This window comes from Xenopus tropicalis, chromosome 4 (genome assembly GCF_000004195.4).
Source record: "Xenopus tropicalis strain Nigerian chromosome 4, UCB_Xtro_10.0, whole genome shotgun sequence".
NCBI classification, from domain to species: Eukaryota; Metazoa; Chordata; class Amphibia; order Anura; family Pipidae; genus Xenopus; species Xenopus tropicalis.
Window position 1 is genome coordinate 15,357,063 of NC_030680.2, and position 18,529 is coordinate 15,375,591.

Below are 18,529 nucleotides of genomic sequence, written 5' to 3' on the forward strand. Positions count from 1 at the left end.
TTCAAACTGTGAAACCTCTGATTATTTCTGTGCCTGGGTGGGAGACCAAAGCAGTGTTAGTGCACAGGCAGTAGCTATAAGGGACACTGATGGTACAGTACTACTGTAGGGCCCCACCAATATTATACAACCAGAATGATCAGGCAAGAAGGGCAAGGTATAGACCAGGTGGTTGGTACCCGCTGAATACTTGCAAATCTGTCAGGACAGTTGGAATATACTTGATGCCCCAACATCTACATCTAATAACTACAGTTAGTATTAATGGTTGTATATATATGTGTGTGTGTGTGTATATATATATATATATATATATATATATATATATATATATAAAATATATTTTATTAATGTAAGTGTATAGATTAGTAAGTATAGGTTGTGTGTGCTGGGTTTACTTGGAACATGGGGGTGTCCCAATGGTAACTGTCAGCAGCAGTTACCCCTGATGGCCATTTAAGGGGGTGGGGGAATATGAAATAAACTTTTCCCCCATGTAAAATGTTTGATGTGTTTCATCACTTTAGCGATGGCTAAAGTTGCTGGTTGGGTAGAGTTACATGGGGAAAGGTGGGTTGATACGGGGCTAAAAAGCCAGACCCCTTCAGGTCTGTAACATCTCTGTAGCTAGTGCTAATATACATTGATTTAAAAATGTCTCTGCTTTTACTTACCCTGGAGGCAGTGTTGCTGAAGCCAGTTCTGTTAGCCAAGGCTCCAGTTCTCCACAATGCTTTGCATGTTTCTAGCTTCTGCTGCATAATTTTTAAGATCTGATCCGATCTCATGTTCTTCTGGTTAGGGAAACATTAGAAACCTCACATAACTTTTCTCACACCTTCCCTAACCAGAAGAACATCAGATCAGCCCTCTTTCTTTCTCCTGACAACTTCCTTGACAGCATGGATGGAAACTGACCAGCAGGTGGCGCTGTTGTAACATCATTCATTTTGACAGTAAATTATCCTTTAGAATCTTGGAATTAAAAAAATGAATGTATATTGCAAAAGTGCTTAGAGCAGCCTTTTCACCAATTTCTCATCATCCTAAAAAGACTAGAAGGTAGCAGTGGCAGACTAGGAGGTTTGGGACCCAGTCTGATCCTGGAAGGCAGTGTGCAAAGTGCTAACAAACTGCCTTCTGTAACTAATGATCACTTCTGTCTAAGGCTTTGAAACATGTTTTAGCTGAGACAACACTATAGCAGCTTTATTTCATTGACTGGTATGGGACCTGTAATCCAGAATGCTTGGGGCATGGGGTTTTCTGGATAAGGGATCTTTCTGTAATTTGGATCTCCATACTTTAAATGTACTAAATAATAATTTAAACATTAAATAAACCCAATAGGATTGTTTTGCCTCCATTAATCCTCCAGGATATCTTAGTCAGGATCAAGTAAAAGGCACTGTTCTATTGTTATAGAGAACAAAGAAACCATTTTTAAAAGGGTTTTACCCCCTAAAGTAAAATTGATATTCTGAGACAATTTCCAATTGGTCTTCCTTTTTTATTATATGCATTTTTCTTTATTATTTGGCTTTTTGTTCAGAAGCTCTCCAGGTTGGAATTTCAGCAAATATAGTGTTTTTAGAGCCCAATTTAATCTGTCGACCAGACAGTGGTTTTACAGTGAGAGAGGAATATGAATAGAGGAGGGCCTAAATAGAGAGATAAGTTATACAAAGTAACAATACTGCCGGGGTCAGTGACCCCTATTTGAAAGCTGGAAAGTGTCAGAAGAGGAAGGCAAAGAACTCAAAACAATAAAAATAAAGACCAACTGAAAAGCTGCAAAGAATAGGCCATTCTATAACATTCTAAAAGGTAACTTGAAGATCAATCACCCCTCTAAAGGATAAGTAAACCTTTAAAATAAGTGAGTGTAAAATTGATGAGAGGGCTATTCTAAGCATTTACGCAATTAATACAACTTACTGGACAACGGTGAGTTAGGAAAGTGACCAGCAGGTGGCGCTGTTGTGACAAAATTTATTTGCATTGACAGTAGTTTATCCCTTAATAACTTGAAAGTTAATAAACAATGCAAGTAAATTGCAAAAGTGTTTAGGATAGCCCTCTCATCAGTTGTACATTCACTTCTATTAAAGGTTTACTTTTCCTTTGAAAATTGTGAATTATTTGATTAAAATGGTGTCTATGGCCTTTCCATACATCAGAGCTTTCTGGATAATGGGTTTCCAGATATTGGATCCCATGCCTGTACATGGGATACAGCAGTTTAGCCCTTTCATTGTATATATTGGAAGGACAAGTATATTACAAATACAAGCTACGCTCTAGGTCAGACAACGGACAAACCTGCCTGAAATCACGTGGGTAATGCGGCTTGTACGGCAGCATTTTCACCTGTAACTTTATGAGCTGTGGGGGCTGTGGGGGCGGGGGGGGCCCTAACGGGAAAAACACCAAAAAAAGAAGCCGATTAGAATAGTAGTCTGCACATGGCGGTCGGGTTTCCCAATAGCAGATGTTATATTCAGCAGCCAATGAATACTCAGCAGATCAGCTGCTTTTACTCACTGTTCAATATACAAAGTATAGGTGTCAGCCTCTGCATTAATGCAATGACATGCACACAGCCCCCGCGCAGTGACGCAGGACACACTACAGCAACACAACGCACAGGGGACTATAAAGGACATTTGTAGCATGGGCGGGGGGGCTCATTGTCTGGGGTAAAGGCGTCTTCATCTTCCCTCGAAAGGCAAAGCTCACCTTTTACCGTCATGTTTACAACCGCTCTTCATTTATTTGTGTAATAATAATAATAGTGTTTTTAAATGATTTGCCTTTCTATTCTCTCTCTGAACTGAAATTTAAAAAAACCTCTGGTTGCTAAGGGAAACTAAACCCAGCAACAGAAATCATGATCCTGTGGCAAAATATTTTATGATTTATCTTTACCTTCCCTTTTCATCTTCAAGTCACTTAAATGGCTGCAATGTTGCTAGGGTCAGGGGAACCCTAACAACTAGATCCACATACATACTAACATATTAGGGGACATTTATGTCCACAAGTGCAGTCAGGGTTGGACATGAGTGTGTGAGGCCCATCGGGGCTGCTACTACAGGGACCCCCACTGCCAGCCCCCCTTTTCCCCACACACACACAACTTATACTTACCTTTCTTGCAATTTGGTGAGGAAGAGCAACGGGAAGGGGGGGTGGTGATGGGAGCAGGGAGCAAGGATGAGGTCTGGGCCAATGAGGCGCAGCAGGTTTTTTCCCAGTGTCCTGCCAGCCTAATCAGACCCTGAGGGCAATGAGCACATTTGAACCGCAATCACCATGTTTTTTCATTCCAACAAGACAGCTTTTTCCCCCCAGAATTCTAGTTGCAAGGGGCTGTTGCGCCTGGACCAACTGCGTTGCATTTAGCACAATAGCGATACATCAAATTGAATGCAACTACACACTCATTTCATCACAAATTGGATGCAATTACACCAAAGTTTGTGTGATTTCTGGTGCTCACTGTGCAAGTGATGTGCGCACCCAGTTCACCTACTGATGCAGAATGCAAAGGCAACACCGTAACTACCGGCTGGTCCAGAGTATTTGGCCGATTCCTGTAGGGCACCGGGAAAAAAACCCAGTGGGCCCCGCAACCAAGACCCGATCCCCAACTGATCCCCCCCTGATGCTCTGCCGCATAAGGTACACATGTGAGGGGGAGGGAGGGGCTGGCGGTAGGTGGGCAATGGGTGAGCTGAGGGTGTGGGGGACCCTGGGGTAGCAGTCCAATTAGGCCTTGCACACCCCAGTCTGCCTCTGGCTCACCTTTAAAGGGGTAGTTCATCTTCAGGTTAACTTTTTGTATGTTATTAAATGGCCTATTCAGCTACAAAGATTAATAATAAAGACCTGTTTGCAAAGTTGCTAGCAATAGGACATTCTATGACACATTAAGTTTAACAATCCTACTGGATGCTTGAAAACAGCTAAAGGTGGCCACACACGCGCCGATATTATTGGACAAAATGAGGTTTCATACGTTATTTGGTGCGTGTATGGTGGATTGACAAGGTGACCAATATCGCAAAAGCCTTGGATATCTGGTCGTCTGAATCGTCAGATAGAGGTAGACGACCTATTGTTTCTATCTCCATATCTGACGATTCAGCCCTGAACATTAGTGGAGGGTATGAGCTGCAACCTCGTAAGTGTAAAGTGTATGGCTACCTTCAGAGGAAGCTTTGTGGCTTGTATGGCATCAGTCGCAGTCGCGTCTACGCTAAGTCTGAAAGCTATTTATAACGTTACGCTGAAAGTCGTAGGGTTCGCATCCTCCTCCCGCAGCATAACAAAGGCCAGGTGAGGCGATCAACAGACACAACATGTGCCGAAAAAAAAAAAAAAAAGCGATAAATGTCAAAACATACGATTCATATTAATGGCCATCACATCCCAAAATATTTCACATATGTATCAGTTGTTGCTCGGGCCGCTGTAGTAATCTGAATATCAGCCTTATCCACTATTAATGACATTATGTATATAAAAATGGTTCAGAACTGAACAGTTTCACCACTCAGCCGAGCCGCTTATTCTTATCCTCCACCGACAGCGACCTCCGGACAACATGGTCCCAGGTTTGTCTTCTAAGCTCCCAGGATAGATTCCCCATTGTCAAAGATAACTGATAGCTACAGGGAGTCTCAATATGGCGCTTTAACATCCTAAAATATTTAGACAGAAAATATTGTAATGTCTGGTCAGCAAGAGTAAACTGTCAGCTTTGCAATATGCACGATTTCAACATTATTTGTAACTGGCACTGTGGAAATGGCTTAGTTGGCCTTTATCTATCTGAAAACATACAGAAAAAGGGGTTCCTAAACTATTCCATGTTGCACTGTTACCAAATAACACTAGAGTACTTTGAAGTATTAATCTATAGCAAACAAACAACTCTAATTGGCCAACTGCAGTAAGGCCAATGGAAACAAATTTAATTGGTTGTTCAGGATACTAATTAAAAGTTTGAGCTGGAAATGTTACAGCAATAAAAAATGACCAGGTCTAGTAACTTAAAGCAACCAATCAGATGGTATGTACTGGTCACCTATTTGAAAGCAAATATCTGGTTGGTTGCTATGGTATGGTACAAACTTTGCATGTTTTGATAATACACCCCCCCTTCCGACGTAAGAACTGACAGTAAAGTGTTTTCAGGATTCTGCTCATCGTTCGGGCTTCTACTCATCCTGTCCTTCCAGAATGTTCCCTACGTTGGCGGTTTCCCCAATGTGCCCCTGTTCAGCCTCTTGACAAATGCTGTCAATAGGGCCCAGTACCTTCACATGTTGGCTGCCGATATACACAAAGATTATGTGAGTATGGTCCTTTTTTTTGACTTTCAAGGAAATGGTTACTCTAACAATACAAGGGCAGGCACAGTCACTGAAGGCAATGAGAAAGGGTTCTTGAAGGATTGTGGGACTTGGCCTGGAGGTAATGAATGAGCAGGTCATATCTGAATAAACCTTGTGGCTTATCCCCATAGCACCCACATGGGTAGTGTAGTTCCATTTACAGCATCCCTGGTAGTTTTAATAGAGATGACACTGTCGTCATCAGAAAACATTTACATTTAGTCAAGAAAGAAGTACAGTTCCCAACAAGTGAAGAAAAACAAGTGAAGACAATCCATACTTACTACTGTATGGCCAACAGTGTCCAGATACCTTCAGCTTTCATTATGAAATCAAGGGTATTAATATTAAGTTGCCTTTACTCTTCAGGTAGAGCTTTCCACTAGGGTTGGAACGTTGCTGGTGGGATTGGCTTCCATGAGGTCGGGCAGATGTTGAGTGATCAGTTTGTGTATCCCTCCACTTTGCAGTTGTTCTGTCATTAGCCTACACATTTCCACTTCACAAACAGTTGACTAGGGCAAAATGGGAACTAGTCAACATCACTAACATAACAATGCTGCCTGCCGTGCCAATGCTTTCCCTTCCAGGAAAGAACATATATTACAGAAGATCTGAGACGTTCAATGAAGAACACCCAAGTGGTGTCTTGTTACTCCGAAAACATTCCCGCTCCGACAGACAAGGACAACACTCACCAAAAGTCTGTGAGTAAACCGCAGAAAGCAATATGCTATGTCGCACTCATTGGCCCTTATCTGTTTAATATTTCTGTGAATTGTTGATTGGTGTTGAGACCTTGAGATCTCGCCATAATATCTACATTGATCATCTGAGAGGCTGGACATCCAACTTTGATCTCTTCCGCTCACCAGTAGAGAGGTTGATGCCACAGCCCTCTATAGCTCTTGTTCAGTCCTAAGCATAAAGCTGACTGTAAACACTAAAAGTTGAGGGGCATCTGTTTTATCTATGAATTATTTGGGGGTTGGTGCACTTCTACATTTTTTTAGTGCCACTTCTTGGTTTTAGTATACTTTTCTTTGAGCAGCTCTTTCTGACAGATACAGCTCATTGTTCTTGAAAACCCCAGCTTAGGCTAATGCCACACGAGGCGTAGGGCTGAAATTTTCGGCAAGCGGAAAAGCGCTTGCCGAAAATTCAGCCCTACGCCTGCTACTTGTGCCTGCACCCGAATGAATGGAATACGCTCGGGTGCAGGCACATGTAGCCGATATACGCATGAAAACGCGAGAGAATGCAAAGTCTCGCGTTTTCATGCGTATATCGGCTACATGTGCCTGCACCCGAGCGTATTCCATTCATTCGGGTGCAGGCACAGGTAGCAGGCGTAGGGCTGAATTTTCGGCAAGCGCTTTTCCGCTTGCCGAAAATTTCAGCCCTACGCCTCGTGTGGCATTAGCCTTACATCTTGGTAATCCTTATTTTCCTATGGAAACATAACCCTTTCCCAAAACAGGTGAGAAAGTGGTAATGCAGCTCACATGATATTAACAAATTATCTGTAATTAACCTGCACCACTAGTTGCCCTGCCCAGGTGTTTATCACCCACGCACAAACGTTAATAGGTCACTTATGGCTTGGGAAGCTCACAGTAAAGATGTTGCAGTTGCCTGGACTATGGAAATGACACATAGAACACACACAGGATGAAACAGACACGGAACCTTTATTTTTCCAGTCCTCCAAAGGGGTGAATTGTTTAAAGGAATACTGTCATGGGAAAACATGTTTTTTTCAAAATCAGTTAAAAGAGCTTCTCCAGCAGAATCCTGCATTGTAATCTGTTTTTCAAAAACACAAACAGATCTTTTTATATTTAATTTTTAAATGTCACATGGGGCTAGCCATATTTCTCATTTCCCAGGGTCCTCAAGCCATGTTACCTGTGCTCTGATAAACATCAGTCACACTTTACTGCTGCGCTGCAAGTTGGAGTGATATTCATCCCCCCCAGCAGCCGATCAGCAGAACAATGGGAAGGGAGCAAGATAGCAGCTCCCAGTAGGTATCAGAATAGCACTCAATAGTAAGCAATCCAAGTCCGACTTGGGACTCCTCCAGTTGCATGGGAGTAGAAGAAACAATAGGTTACCCAAAAGCAGTTCTAATGTGGCACCTTCTGAAAGCTGATTGCACCTACACACTAATATTACAACTAAAAAAATACATTTGTTGGTTCAAGAATAAAATTTTGAAAGGTAAACTGAATTATTTGCTTTGTAAACAATGTTATTTAGAAATAAAAAGTACCCCATAAAAATCATGACAGAATCCCTTTATCAACAGATGATCAGTGCTTAAAAGGACCATTCATGTAAATCTATTCAAGTTTAGCTATACACAAACTACTCCCAATCACTGTTACACAGAACAATCTCCCACTTTCACTCCTATTCCTCCTACATCTCACTTCTGAAGTGTCCCTATCTAGATATAACCAAGAGTTGCCGAGTGATCATATTTGCTTACCTGGCGTTCCTCTCCACTAGAAAAGCGCCAGCATAGCCCAAACAAGTCACAAAGGGATTCCTGGATTAAAAGAAAAGATGGTGGCGTGGTGCTCACTAGTATAGTACTCTGAGCAGTACTTGCTTTTCAGTAAGAAGGGGCACTGGCACAGAGACTGAGATGAATGATTATAATCATTAGGGGTGCCTAAAATTTGCTACCCCTCCTACTCTCCCAAGTGCTTTGTTGCTAGGGCAAGTGTGTCTATTCCTGGGATCCTACACCCACACCGAGAGCATTGGGAATCTGCTCCCTTTATTATTTATAGGGTTCATCAAAACCTGTTTTCTTTTTCATTTTTTTCACCCCTAAAACTCTGCAGGACATGGACCTTTTGCGGTACTCACTGACCCTCATTCAGTCTTGGTTGAACCCAGTGCAAGCCCTTCACAGGCTGTTCCGGAATTCTGATGTTTACGAGAGACTGAAGTACCTCGAGGAAGGCATCCAGTCTCTGATCCGGGTAAGCTTTTCTGAGTGCTGGGATTTGGTTTATGAATGAAAACACTCTCAAGGCTGGGGACCTAGGCTTATAACAAAAGTAATGTGTTCTGGCACTGGTGGGCGGGCAAGAGACCATTTGAAAGGCCCACACAGCCCCCACCAGCCCAATAAACACTGACTGTCTATGGCATCTTACAACAGCCTCTCTGGCATTTGACAGAACCCAAAGATTGCCAGTCCGGACCTGTCAGCCCCCTTGGCAATGTCCTAACTCAGGGGTCCCCAACCTTTTATACCCGTGAGCCACATTTTAATCGAAAAAGTGTTGGGGAGCAACACAAGCATTGAAATAGGTCCTAGGGGTGCAAATAAGAGCCATAATTGGCTACTTAATAGCCCCTATGTGAACTGGCAGCCTACAGAAGGCTCTGTTTGGCTCTACACTGGGTTATATTCTTCCAGCCAAGAATTCAAAAATGAGCACCTACTTTGAGGCCACTGGGAGCAACATCCAAGGGGTTGGGGAGCAACATGTTGCTCACGAACCACTGGTTGGGGATCACTGTCCTAACTAAAGACTAACCCTTTATATACCCTTTCAACTTATTTTTACATATAATGCTTAGGAATTGGAAGATGGAAACTTCCGCAGCTACACCTTTATGAGAACACCATATGAGAGGTTGGACATCAACATGCGGACCGACGACGGCCTGTTAAAAGTCTATGGCCTTCTGTCTTGTTTCAAGAAAGACATGCACAAAGTAGAGACCTACATGAAAGTCATGAAGTGCCGACACTTTGCAGAAAGCAAGTGTGCAATTTAAGCGCGAGTTTGCCACATCCCCTTACCTGCCAGAAATCTACAAAACACAGCTCTATGGTATAACTGCCTCTCACAGCAGGAAAGGGGATGGGATAAAGATTTATACTAGATTAAGTTCACCCTGTCTTCAGAGTAATAAAAAAAATAAAGATTCTCTCAGAGATGGCTTTTGCTTTTCGTGCTGCTAAAATCTTTGTAAATGAGGACTTATTATGTGATGCTAAATAAAGATGCATTTACAGGTACAGAGTGGAATCGAATGATCTGTTCCTAGCATTAATGGAAACGTGTCACTTTAAATATTACATATGTGTGCCCGTGCTGTAATATGGCTGAGATGTTTCATGTCAGAAATACACATTTGTTTTTCAGAAACCCAGTATATCATTTATGGTTCTATTTTAGCTGACAAACTTTATGAATAATATAATCCACCCAAAAATAAATAACATTTCCAAGAATACAAAACAAACATCCCCTCAGTCTTTAATATTCACGGTGTCTTCGTGGAAACTAAATTCCGTCAGAATCTCCTCCTCCTCTCCCTCTGGGTTATAGGAGGTCCAAGTGAAATCGTTCACCTTATTTAAAAACAAAATTAAAAAGTACTGAGTGTGAAATAAAAATAGCACATTTTTGTTGGCATGTGGGCAGTCGCCCTATGTATTTTAGGTAATTTAGATTTTGCAGATATTCTGCAGTCTTAGGGCTCTGGCACACAGGGAGATTAGTCGCCCGCGACAAAAACTCATGTTCGCGGGCGACTAATCTCCCCGGATTGCCATCCCACCGGCGAAAATGTAAATCGCCGGTGGGATGGCATATGCGGCGGCATTGCCTCAAGAGGAAACTTGCACTATTTCACTGAAATCGCATCGCCGCGTATGCTATCCCACCGGCGATTTACATTTTCGCCGGTGGGATGGCATTTTGGGGAGATTAGTCGCCCGAGACACGGGAGATTTGTTGCGGGCAACTAATCTCCCCGTGTGCCAGAGCCCTTAACAGTAATGACCCATTCCTACAAGGTTGTCCACAGCAGCTGCCCCTGTTGGATCTTGTTTGGCCATCTTTTTAGTGTTAGCAGTACTGCAAAGATTGCATTTGCCATTAAAGATGATGCTACATGGTTAATACAGAATTCACTGGTTTCTATAGTGCCATGTAATGAAGGGTTCCCATTAGCCCCTAATTCAGTATCGTAGTTTCTAAGAAAAAGTGGCCCTGTAGTCTCAGCCAGCTAATACTGGTTAAAAAATGTCTATATGTACCATTACCTGTATCAAACCTTGTAGTTCTTCTTCACTAAGGCAGTCCACAGTGTCATCATTAGGAGAAACATATTCTGCTGCTACTTTGCCGTTCTCTATAAATTGAAAAACAGGGTGATATCACTACGCTGCTGCCAGGAATTATCTGCTCAGTTCGTGTTCCTTCCCTATTAGGGCTCTGGCGATTTACATTTTCGCCAGAGGGATGACACATCGGGGAGATTAGTCGCCCGCAACAAGGGAGATTTGTTGCGAGCGGCTAATCTCCCCATGTACCAGAGCCCTTAGAGAGACATGACAAACAAAGCAAATGATCAAAATGCCAGGGACCCACAGTAAGTTGCCTCTCATTAACAGTAATGGGAAGTGCTGCAGGTCACTCTGCGCCCACAAGAATTGCCTGAAAATGTATTATTGTGCGCTTTTTGGGAAAAGTTGCTGGTCGAGGTGACTCACATCACTTCCTATAATTGTCAATAGAAAGCAAACTGTAGCAAAACACAAAGTCAAGACAGAGTTTTCATTGCTGCTACAAGACTATTCCTCCTAGACAGAAGTGGCAGAACATACAGTAAATGCAAATAATTAGCAAAACTTTCTAAGATTGGAGAGTCATAGCAACTGACTGCAGTGACTGGCAACAAAAGAGTACCACTGCTTTCTATGGGAATAACTAAACAATCTGACACCAAGCATTGTACTTTTATTATTGCTTGAACTTGTTTGAATTCTTACCAAAAATTACCAAAAGGATTTTCTGGAAGGCATCTGACAAAGCCTTTTGCACAGCATATTTCTGCAGATTACCAGTTTTTATCAACAGCTCTGCTGGGTCTAAAAAAAAATACAATGGCATTGACTAATTATTAATCGGGACATATGCATGATTTTTTATCTGCTAAAATGTTTAAGGTCTGTGGGGAAAATGTAGGGTGCTGTTATGACCCCAGCCTACTTGAGATCTACATAGTCTTTTTTATAGGATATCCAACCAACAGACACTGGTGTATAATAAACCTCAAGCTTTACTAATTATTACACTGGGTACATTTGCTTATGTGCCATTATCCATAGCAACCAATGAAACTTTTGCATTCCTTAATCATCCTGCAGTAAAAAATAACCGTAGATTAGCTGCTTGTATAAATTATTCACCAGTAAGGAGTTTTCCACCTCTAAAAAGCTATTTTTTGGCATAAGAGCAGGTGAGGGCTGTGTATTTTAGATGTTTAGCAAGACATAAATTGTCATTTTATTTATCAGCTTGCTTTTGCTACATAGTCAGAACCAGCACTGTTAAACACCACTGTGAGTTCAAATCTGCCCTAAGTAGGTTTACCAAATGAAAGCAACGTAAGTGTGTTTATTTTTATGCTTTTTCTGACCTACATCAATTCTGTTGAGAGGTTAAGTCACGGGACTGACTCAAGGCATCATGGGATGGGATTACTATTTATGACACTCATGTGCAAGTCCCTGATACCAGTGTGGCCATATATTTAAAGATCAAGCTTGTTTGACAAGGTCTGAAGGGACCTACTAGGACACTTTTATTGTCTTAAATTTACATTTCAGAGATTAACTGCGCCCAAATAAAAGTGCTGTGCACACCTAGTAGCCATATCTAAAATTTTGAGGGCCAATTCTAGGATTAGATACCTGAATTAAATATGGAATTGTAATTTTAGATACCTTTGTGCTTCACCAAGATCTCCTCTGCAACTCCCACTCCTCTGCTGCGGATTCCATGCCCTGGCAGCCCTACTTCTAACAAACACAGGTACCGCAGCTTTGTTTTCTCTTGAACTTCACCTTCATCCTCTGCCTCATCCAGGCCAGAAATATTCTGGAGCTGCATGGAGAATTAAATTACCAAAATAAATAACTTTGACAAAAATGGTTAAAGAACTAAAAGCACCCCCACCATAGGATTTTGACCATCAGTACAAAGAAAACCCTGCCCCCTCCCCAACTGGTGCCAATTTTTAAAAAACTCAGGGCTCCCCATACATTGTCTCTTCTATGCAGAGTTGTTGAGCAGTGCTGGCAGCAGCCATCTTCATCCACATTACTTGCACTTTGGAAGCCAGGTACAGATCAGCTTCCAGAATATATGCTCCTGGCCTGCAATCAAACATGGAGCCTTAAGCTGGCCATACACGCACCGATACTATCATATGAAAGCTCGTTTCGTACGATATTCGGTGCGTGTATGGCATGTCGGCGAGTCGACCAATATCGCAGGAAGCTGCTGACCAAAATCTGCCGTCGGGGCTGAATCGGCAAAAGGAGGTAGAAATCCTATTGTTTCTACCTCCTTATCTGCCTGTTTCAGCCCTGACTGTGTGTGGCGGATCTGACTATGTCATCGTCAGATCACCACGTGTGTGGCCACCTTTAAACTAGATGTGATGCAGCCATCAAACCTATTGTGCAACTGTGACTATAGAGACAAGTGGTTGGGGATGGGGAAAGGGGTTCCTATGCAGCAGTTCTAAGTTTAAATTCTAAAGTGAAATTGGGGTTTTTAGGCACATAACACAATTATTGCAGCTGCTTTTTTGAATCCACAAGCAGCAAGATCCATTAGCAGTCATAAGCTCTAAATAGCACATTGGGGGTCTAAAACACAATATAAAGTTTCCTGTTTAGCAATGATAGTATACTAGCCTCAGGGAAAACAGGAGGGTTTTCTCTTTTCTTTTAATCAGCTACAAGCAAGTATAAATTGGGTTTTTGAAGGTGACCTTTAACTTACCGCAATTATTTTTTTGGACCACCCATTAAAACCAAGGTAATGGTTAGCAAGATCCTGGCACTTGGAACTGTTGAGTGACAGGGATTTGTACTGAAACCCTTTCTGCTTATTGCAGACTCGTACCTTGTAGGAAACAAGAAAGAGAGATTTACAAAAGCAGTACAATGTTATTCTATTTTATTTAAGAACAAGACTATACTTATATTCCTTGCTGTACAAATGTAAAACTATTTATACATATTGCAGTGTGGTGCACCCTGCGTTTTCCCTTTCCAACACTCTCAAGGATGTAACGGGATACCATTACTGGATACCATTTAGATTGAAATCTGTTTTTTGAAAAATGCAAAAAGATTTTTTTATATTTAATTTTGAAATTTCACATGGGGCTAGCCATATTCTTCATTTCCCAGGGTGCCACAGTCATGTGACCTGTGCTCTGATAAACTTCAGTCACACTTTACTGCTGCGCTGCAAGTTGGAGTGATCCCCCCCTCCTCACCCCCCAGCAGGCGATCAGCAGAACAATGGGAAGGGAGCAAGATAGCAGCTCCCAGTAGGTATCAGAATAGCACTCAATAGTAAGAAATCCAAGTCCAGCTTGGGACTCCTCCAGTTACATGGGAGTAGGAGCACAATGCACTGAGATGGCACCGACACACCAATATTACAGCTAAAAATAAATTTGTTGGTTCAAGAATAAAATGTCAAATGGCAGAGTGAATTATTTGCTATGTAAACAGTGTCATTTAGAAATAAAAAGTACACCACAATATCATGACACCATCCCTTTAATTTTCTGGTATTCATGGGTGCAATTGTATATGTTATTTGTAATTATTAGGGTGACGTGGCCTTGGGTCTTCTTATTGGGGGTTGGTGATTTTAATAAATAGCAATCTTGACTATGTGTATTATTTATGTGCCACTGTATTATTGGTTTGTTTCCTAAGAAAATAATTTTTTTGCTTTTCTCAAGTTAGAACTATAAAGGAATTGTATGCAAGTCTGGTTCTCCTGCCTTACACAGTGCCGAATGGTGGGTTGCTACACAAATAGCTGCTAAAAACTCCTCACACAGTCCTTTGTTCTTTCTCTAACAAATATTTTGTTTGGCTCATATCATAATTTACTAACCTTACCTTGAGCGGAGTGTCCTGGAAGAGGGTTTTCTGATCGCAAGCCTCTTGGGCCTTGCTGGCATCCCGACAGCAGTAATATTTAATCACTGCATAGTAACCAGGGTCACAGACCCCTGCGTTTGGCAGCAGCTTGAGGGAGTACAGAGCTCCAAACTGTGAGAAAACTTTCAGCAGAGAGCACTAAAAAGAGAAGTATTTGGCTTACACTAATTACAGCAAAAGAAACATATTTTTCTTTGTAAAATATATATTTAAATATAACATATTTCTGTTATTATAACTTGTGTTGCTTTAGTTATGTTAGAATCACCTAACTCCTGATAAATGACTAAGCAGAAATGAGGTTGATGTTGCAGTTTGTGTCCATGACCAGTAGGAGGCACTGCTGACACTGCTTTATACAATTTTCCCAGACACATTTTTCTTTAGAAAAAGATAATATTTTGTTGATTAACGAAGAAGGTCTGGGAATACTTCAGCCTTTGAATGCAGAGCTGTCATAGCTGTGTGTGATGGTAGGAGATTTGTTCAATATGCATGTGTCTGTCCGAATAACGCCAGTCCATACCAGGAGATTCCTCCAATGTGGGTGGCATAGTGCTTGCTAGGAGCATTTTCTGGCCCATTAAGGACCCATTGCATATGAGATTAAGGCCTCATGGTGTTTTATGATGGGCTGAAACAGAGGAACAGTGGCCTAAACCATAGGAATGACCGTACATTTTCCATCAGTGGTGTAACTAAATGTTATAGGCCCCGAGCCCTACCGTTGCACTGGCCCCCCATCCCCTTATGCCATCAGCTTGCAGTTGGGAGTCATGCAGTGCTGCAAGGCTTACTGGGCTTAAGTGGATTCTGACTGCAGTGATGCAGGTCTCTTGTTGGGCCTGACCAGGGGAAATAGGCCCTGGTGTAACCCTTACTTCAGGAATCCCCAACCTTTTATACCCGCGAGCCACGTTCAAATAAAAAAGAGTTGGGGAGCAACACAGGTATGGAGAAAGCTCTTGGGGGTGCCAATAAGAGCAATAATAAGCTATTTGGTAGCCCTTATGTGGACTGACAGCCTACAGAAGTATCTGTTTGGCTTTACACTGGCTTTAATGCAATCAACACTTGCCTTCAAGCCAGAAATTAAAAAATGGGCACCTATTTTGAGGCCACTGGGAGCAACATCCAAGGGGTTGGTGAGTAACATGCTGCTCACGAGCCACTGGTTGGGGATCACTGCCTTATTGGTTCTTTAACTTGGTACCACTACAAACAATGGCCCTACTAGTTGTACGCCCTCCCCCATCCCAATCATGCTGAACCTTTGCATCTCAAAGACACAGATATAAAAAGCTTTTAAAAAACTTGCCCCAAAATCAGGTTAAAGGTGGCCATACACGCACCGATAATATCGTACGAAACCTCGTTTCGTACGATATTCGGTGCGTGTATGGTATGTCGGCGAGTCGACCGATATCGCAGGAAGCTGCTGATATCGGCCGACTCGCCGATCGGACCAGTTTGAAAATTTTGATCGGGCACCATAGAAGGCGCCTGACCAAAATCTCCCTTCAGCGCTGAATCGGCAGAAGGAGGTAGAAATCCTATTGTTTCTACCTCCTTATCTGCTGTTTCAGCCCTGAACCGATGGTCGCACGAAACATCGTCAGATCGCCACGTGTATGGCCAGCTTAAGGCTTACATAAATCTCTTCTTCAGGCTTCTGAGCAGAAATGTTCCAGACAAAGACAATTTTGTTGCTTTCGGTGGGTATGGTGAAGCTTACAACCTCTGGATTCATCATTGTCACCTGTAAGGAGCCAACAAACACAAAGCCATCGTCACCATCGAATGGTCGGTCATAGAGAAAAAAAAAAAGGTGGTACAACGCCCGACTTTGCTACTTAAGGATAAGATGTGTGCAATTTATTATTATCTTTTTCTATTCATTTTCTTATATGTTACATTTTCCTTTAACCACTAACACCTATGGGAATTTTTATCAGTTTGTTGCGCCCTGGGGGGGGGCACTCTATAAGAGGAAAGTAAGTGGGGCTGAGCAAGTTTCTGTAAGTTAAACATCTGAGCTTTTGGCCATGGAAAGCCACACAAATACCTCCCACTATATCTGGAGTTCCAAAAACCCATTGCAATCATAGCCATATCCAATTCTCTCCAACCATGATCCAACTCCACCCTGGGCAGGGACATGTATATATATATTCTGTGAGAGGAATGCCATATCCAGTGACCCAGTACCGTAATGCTTATAATATATAATGTTCTGTGACAGGAATGCTGTAGCCACGGACAAAAAGCTTATAATATATATGTTCTTCTGAGAGGAATACTATACAGTGACTCACTACCATAATGCTTATAAAATATGTTCTTTTGAGAGGAATACTATACAGTGACGCAGTACCATAATGCTTATAATATATGTGTCAGAGGTATGCTATAGCCATGGACAGTACCGTAATGCTTATAATATGTGTCAGAAATATGCTATAGCCATGGACAGTACCGTAATGCTTATAATACGTGTGTCAGAGGTATGCTATAGCCATGGACAGTACCGTAATGCTTATAATATATGTTTCAGAGGTATGCCATGGACAGTACCGTAATGCTTATAATATATGTTTCAGAGGTATGCTATAGCCATGGACAGTACCGTAATATATAATGTTCTTCTGACAGGAATACTATACAGTAACTCAGTACCATAATGCTTATAAAATATAATGTTCTTTTGAGAGGAATACTATACAGTGACGCAGTACCATAATGCTTATAATATATGTGTCAGAGTTATGCTATAGCCATGGACAGTACCGTAATGCTTATAATATGTGTCAGAAATATGCTATAGCCATGGACAGTACCGTAATGCTTATAATACGTGTGTCAGAGGTATGCTATAGCCATGGACAGTACCGTAATGCTTATAATATATGTTTCAGAGGTATGCCATGGACAGTACCGTAATGCTTATAATATATGTTTCAGAGGTATGCTATAGCCATGGACAGTACCGTAATATATAATGTTCTTCTGACAGGAATACTATACAGTAACTCAGTACCATAATGCTTATAAAATATAATGTTCTTTTGAGAGGAATACTATACAGTGACGCAGTACCATAATGCTTATAATATATGTGTCAGAGTTATGCTATAGCCATGGACAGTACCGTAATGCTTATAATATATGTTTCAGAGGTATGATATAGCCATGGACAGTACCGTAATGCTTATAATATATAATGTTCTTCTGACAGGAATACTATACAGTAACTCAGTACCATAATGCTTATAATATATATTATATAATATAACATATAATGTGTCACAGGTATGCTATAGCCACGGGCAGTACCGTAATGCTTATAATATATAATGTTCTGTGAGAGGAACGCTAGATCCACTGGCACAGTGCCATAATGATAATATATAAAGTTCTGTAAGAGAAATGGTATTTGCAGTAACACAGTGCCATAATGCTTATGATATATACTGCTCTGTGAGAAAACTGTATGCACTGACACAGCACTAGAAGGCTTATACTATAAAACCTAATATTCTTGACATTAAACAGCTCTACACCCGCAACTCACCCCCTCGTTATGGTCCTTCCCCCCAATTCGCGGGTAAATGCTTGATTCCGTGCAAGAACTGCCCACAGTGGTGTCACGGTCACATGACTAAGGGCAGGAAGAAGGAGCCAATCAGAATGGGAATAGTTGGGGGTGGAGCTAAGATTTGAGGAGTGGTTGTACTTTGTAGTAGGCAGTAGAAGGGCAGGCTGTGAGGGAGTAGGACTAGCTATGGATGAATGGGGATGTGTAGGACAGGCTGTGCGGGCTCAGGATGAGTGGGTAGGAACTGAGCAAGAGAAGAGGCTGTAGAGTAATGGGGGAGGAACGTGTCACGCAAATAAATATCTGACAATGTCAGCAATTAGAGAGAAGCTGCACAAGCCCCAGTCATAGGTTGGCAGTCATTATATTTAGTGTAGTTGTGTGGAGTCCTCCAAAATATAGAACAAAATAATAAAATGAAAATCAATTATTAGGACATAACAGCTGGTCTAATGCATTTCATGGCTGATGGGCACTTGCTCATAGGCTAAAGGACATACATTCACTTTTTAAAGT

The 18,529-nt window shown here is 41.7% G+C and overlaps 2 protein-coding genes across 4 annotated transcripts; one reads left to right on the forward strand and one right to left on the reverse strand.

Annotated features, from left to right (window-relative positions):
- The first annotated feature begins 4,171 nt into the window (after nucleotides 1–4,171).
- Nucleotides 4,172–9,450, forward strand: gh2 (growth hormone 2). Its single transcript, XM_012961816.3, has 5 exons — nucleotides 4,172–4,341; nucleotides 5,180–5,360; nucleotides 5,993–6,109; nucleotides 8,258–8,398; nucleotides 9,006–9,450. Exons 1-5 carry the CDS (start codon nucleotides 4,172–4,174, stop codon nucleotides 9,204–9,206), a joined length of 810 nt encoding a protein of 269 aa, XP_012817270.2. The 3' UTR covers nucleotides 9,207–9,450.
- A 115-nt stretch (nucleotides 9,451–9,565) lies between these two features.
- rdm1 (RAD52 motif containing 1) lies at nucleotides 9,566–18,091 on the reverse strand. 3 transcript variants are annotated; one of them, XM_002934062.5, is made up of 8 exons: nucleotides 17,990–18,090; nucleotides 16,070–16,177; nucleotides 14,377–14,556; nucleotides 13,235–13,357; nucleotides 12,169–12,328; nucleotides 11,212–11,310; nucleotides 10,483–10,571; nucleotides 9,566–9,786 (listed from the first exon to the last, which is right to left on the reverse strand). In XM_002934062.5, the coding sequence occupies exons 2-8, from the start codon at nucleotides 16,169–16,171 to the stop codon at nucleotides 9,685–9,687; spliced, it is 855 nt and encodes a 284-aa protein (XP_002934108.2). In that variant the 5' UTR covers nucleotides 16,172–16,177; nucleotides 17,990–18,090; the 3' UTR covers nucleotides 9,566–9,684. The 3 variants fall into 3 exon arrangements, with proteins under 3 accessions (XP_002934108.2, XP_031756350.1, XP_004913410.2); XM_031900490.1 differs by lacking the exon at nucleotides 14,377–14,556 and having other exon boundaries at nucleotides 17,990–18,091; XM_004913353.4 differs by lacking the exon at nucleotides 11,212–11,310 and having other exon boundaries at nucleotides 17,990–18,091.
- Nucleotides 18,092–18,529: the final 438 nt, after the last annotated feature.

What these genes read in the sequence shown, in the direction of transcription:
- gh2 (XM_012961816.3), top strand. Translation starts at nt 4,172, where the DNA reads ATGAGCTGCAACCTCGTAAGTGTAAAGTGTATGGCTACCTTCAGAGGA. An exon ending in CCGATATACACAAAGATTAT is followed by an intron (nt 5,361 to 5,992) that starts GTGAGTATGGTC and finishes TTTCCCTTCCAG; the next exon opens with GAAAGAACATATATTACAGA. An exon ending in ACAACACTCACCAAAAGTCT is followed by an intron (nt 6,110 to 8,257) that starts GTGAGTAAACCG and finishes AAAACTCTGCAG; the next exon opens with GACATGGACCTTTTGCGGTA.
- rdm1 (XM_002934062.5), bottom strand. Translation starts at nt 16,171, where the DNA reads ATGATGAATCCAGAGGTTGTAAGCTTCACCATACCCACCGAAAGCAAC. An exon ending in TCCAGGACACTCCGCTCAAG is followed by an intron (nt 13,358 to 14,376) that starts GTAAGGTTAGTA and finishes GTTTCCTACAAG; the next exon opens with GTACGAGTCTGCAATAAGCA. An exon ending in GATCTTGGTGAAGCACAAAG is followed by an intron (nt 11,311 to 12,168) that starts GTATCTAAAATT and finishes ATTTTTTTTTAG; the next exon opens with ACCCAGCAGAGCTGTTGATA.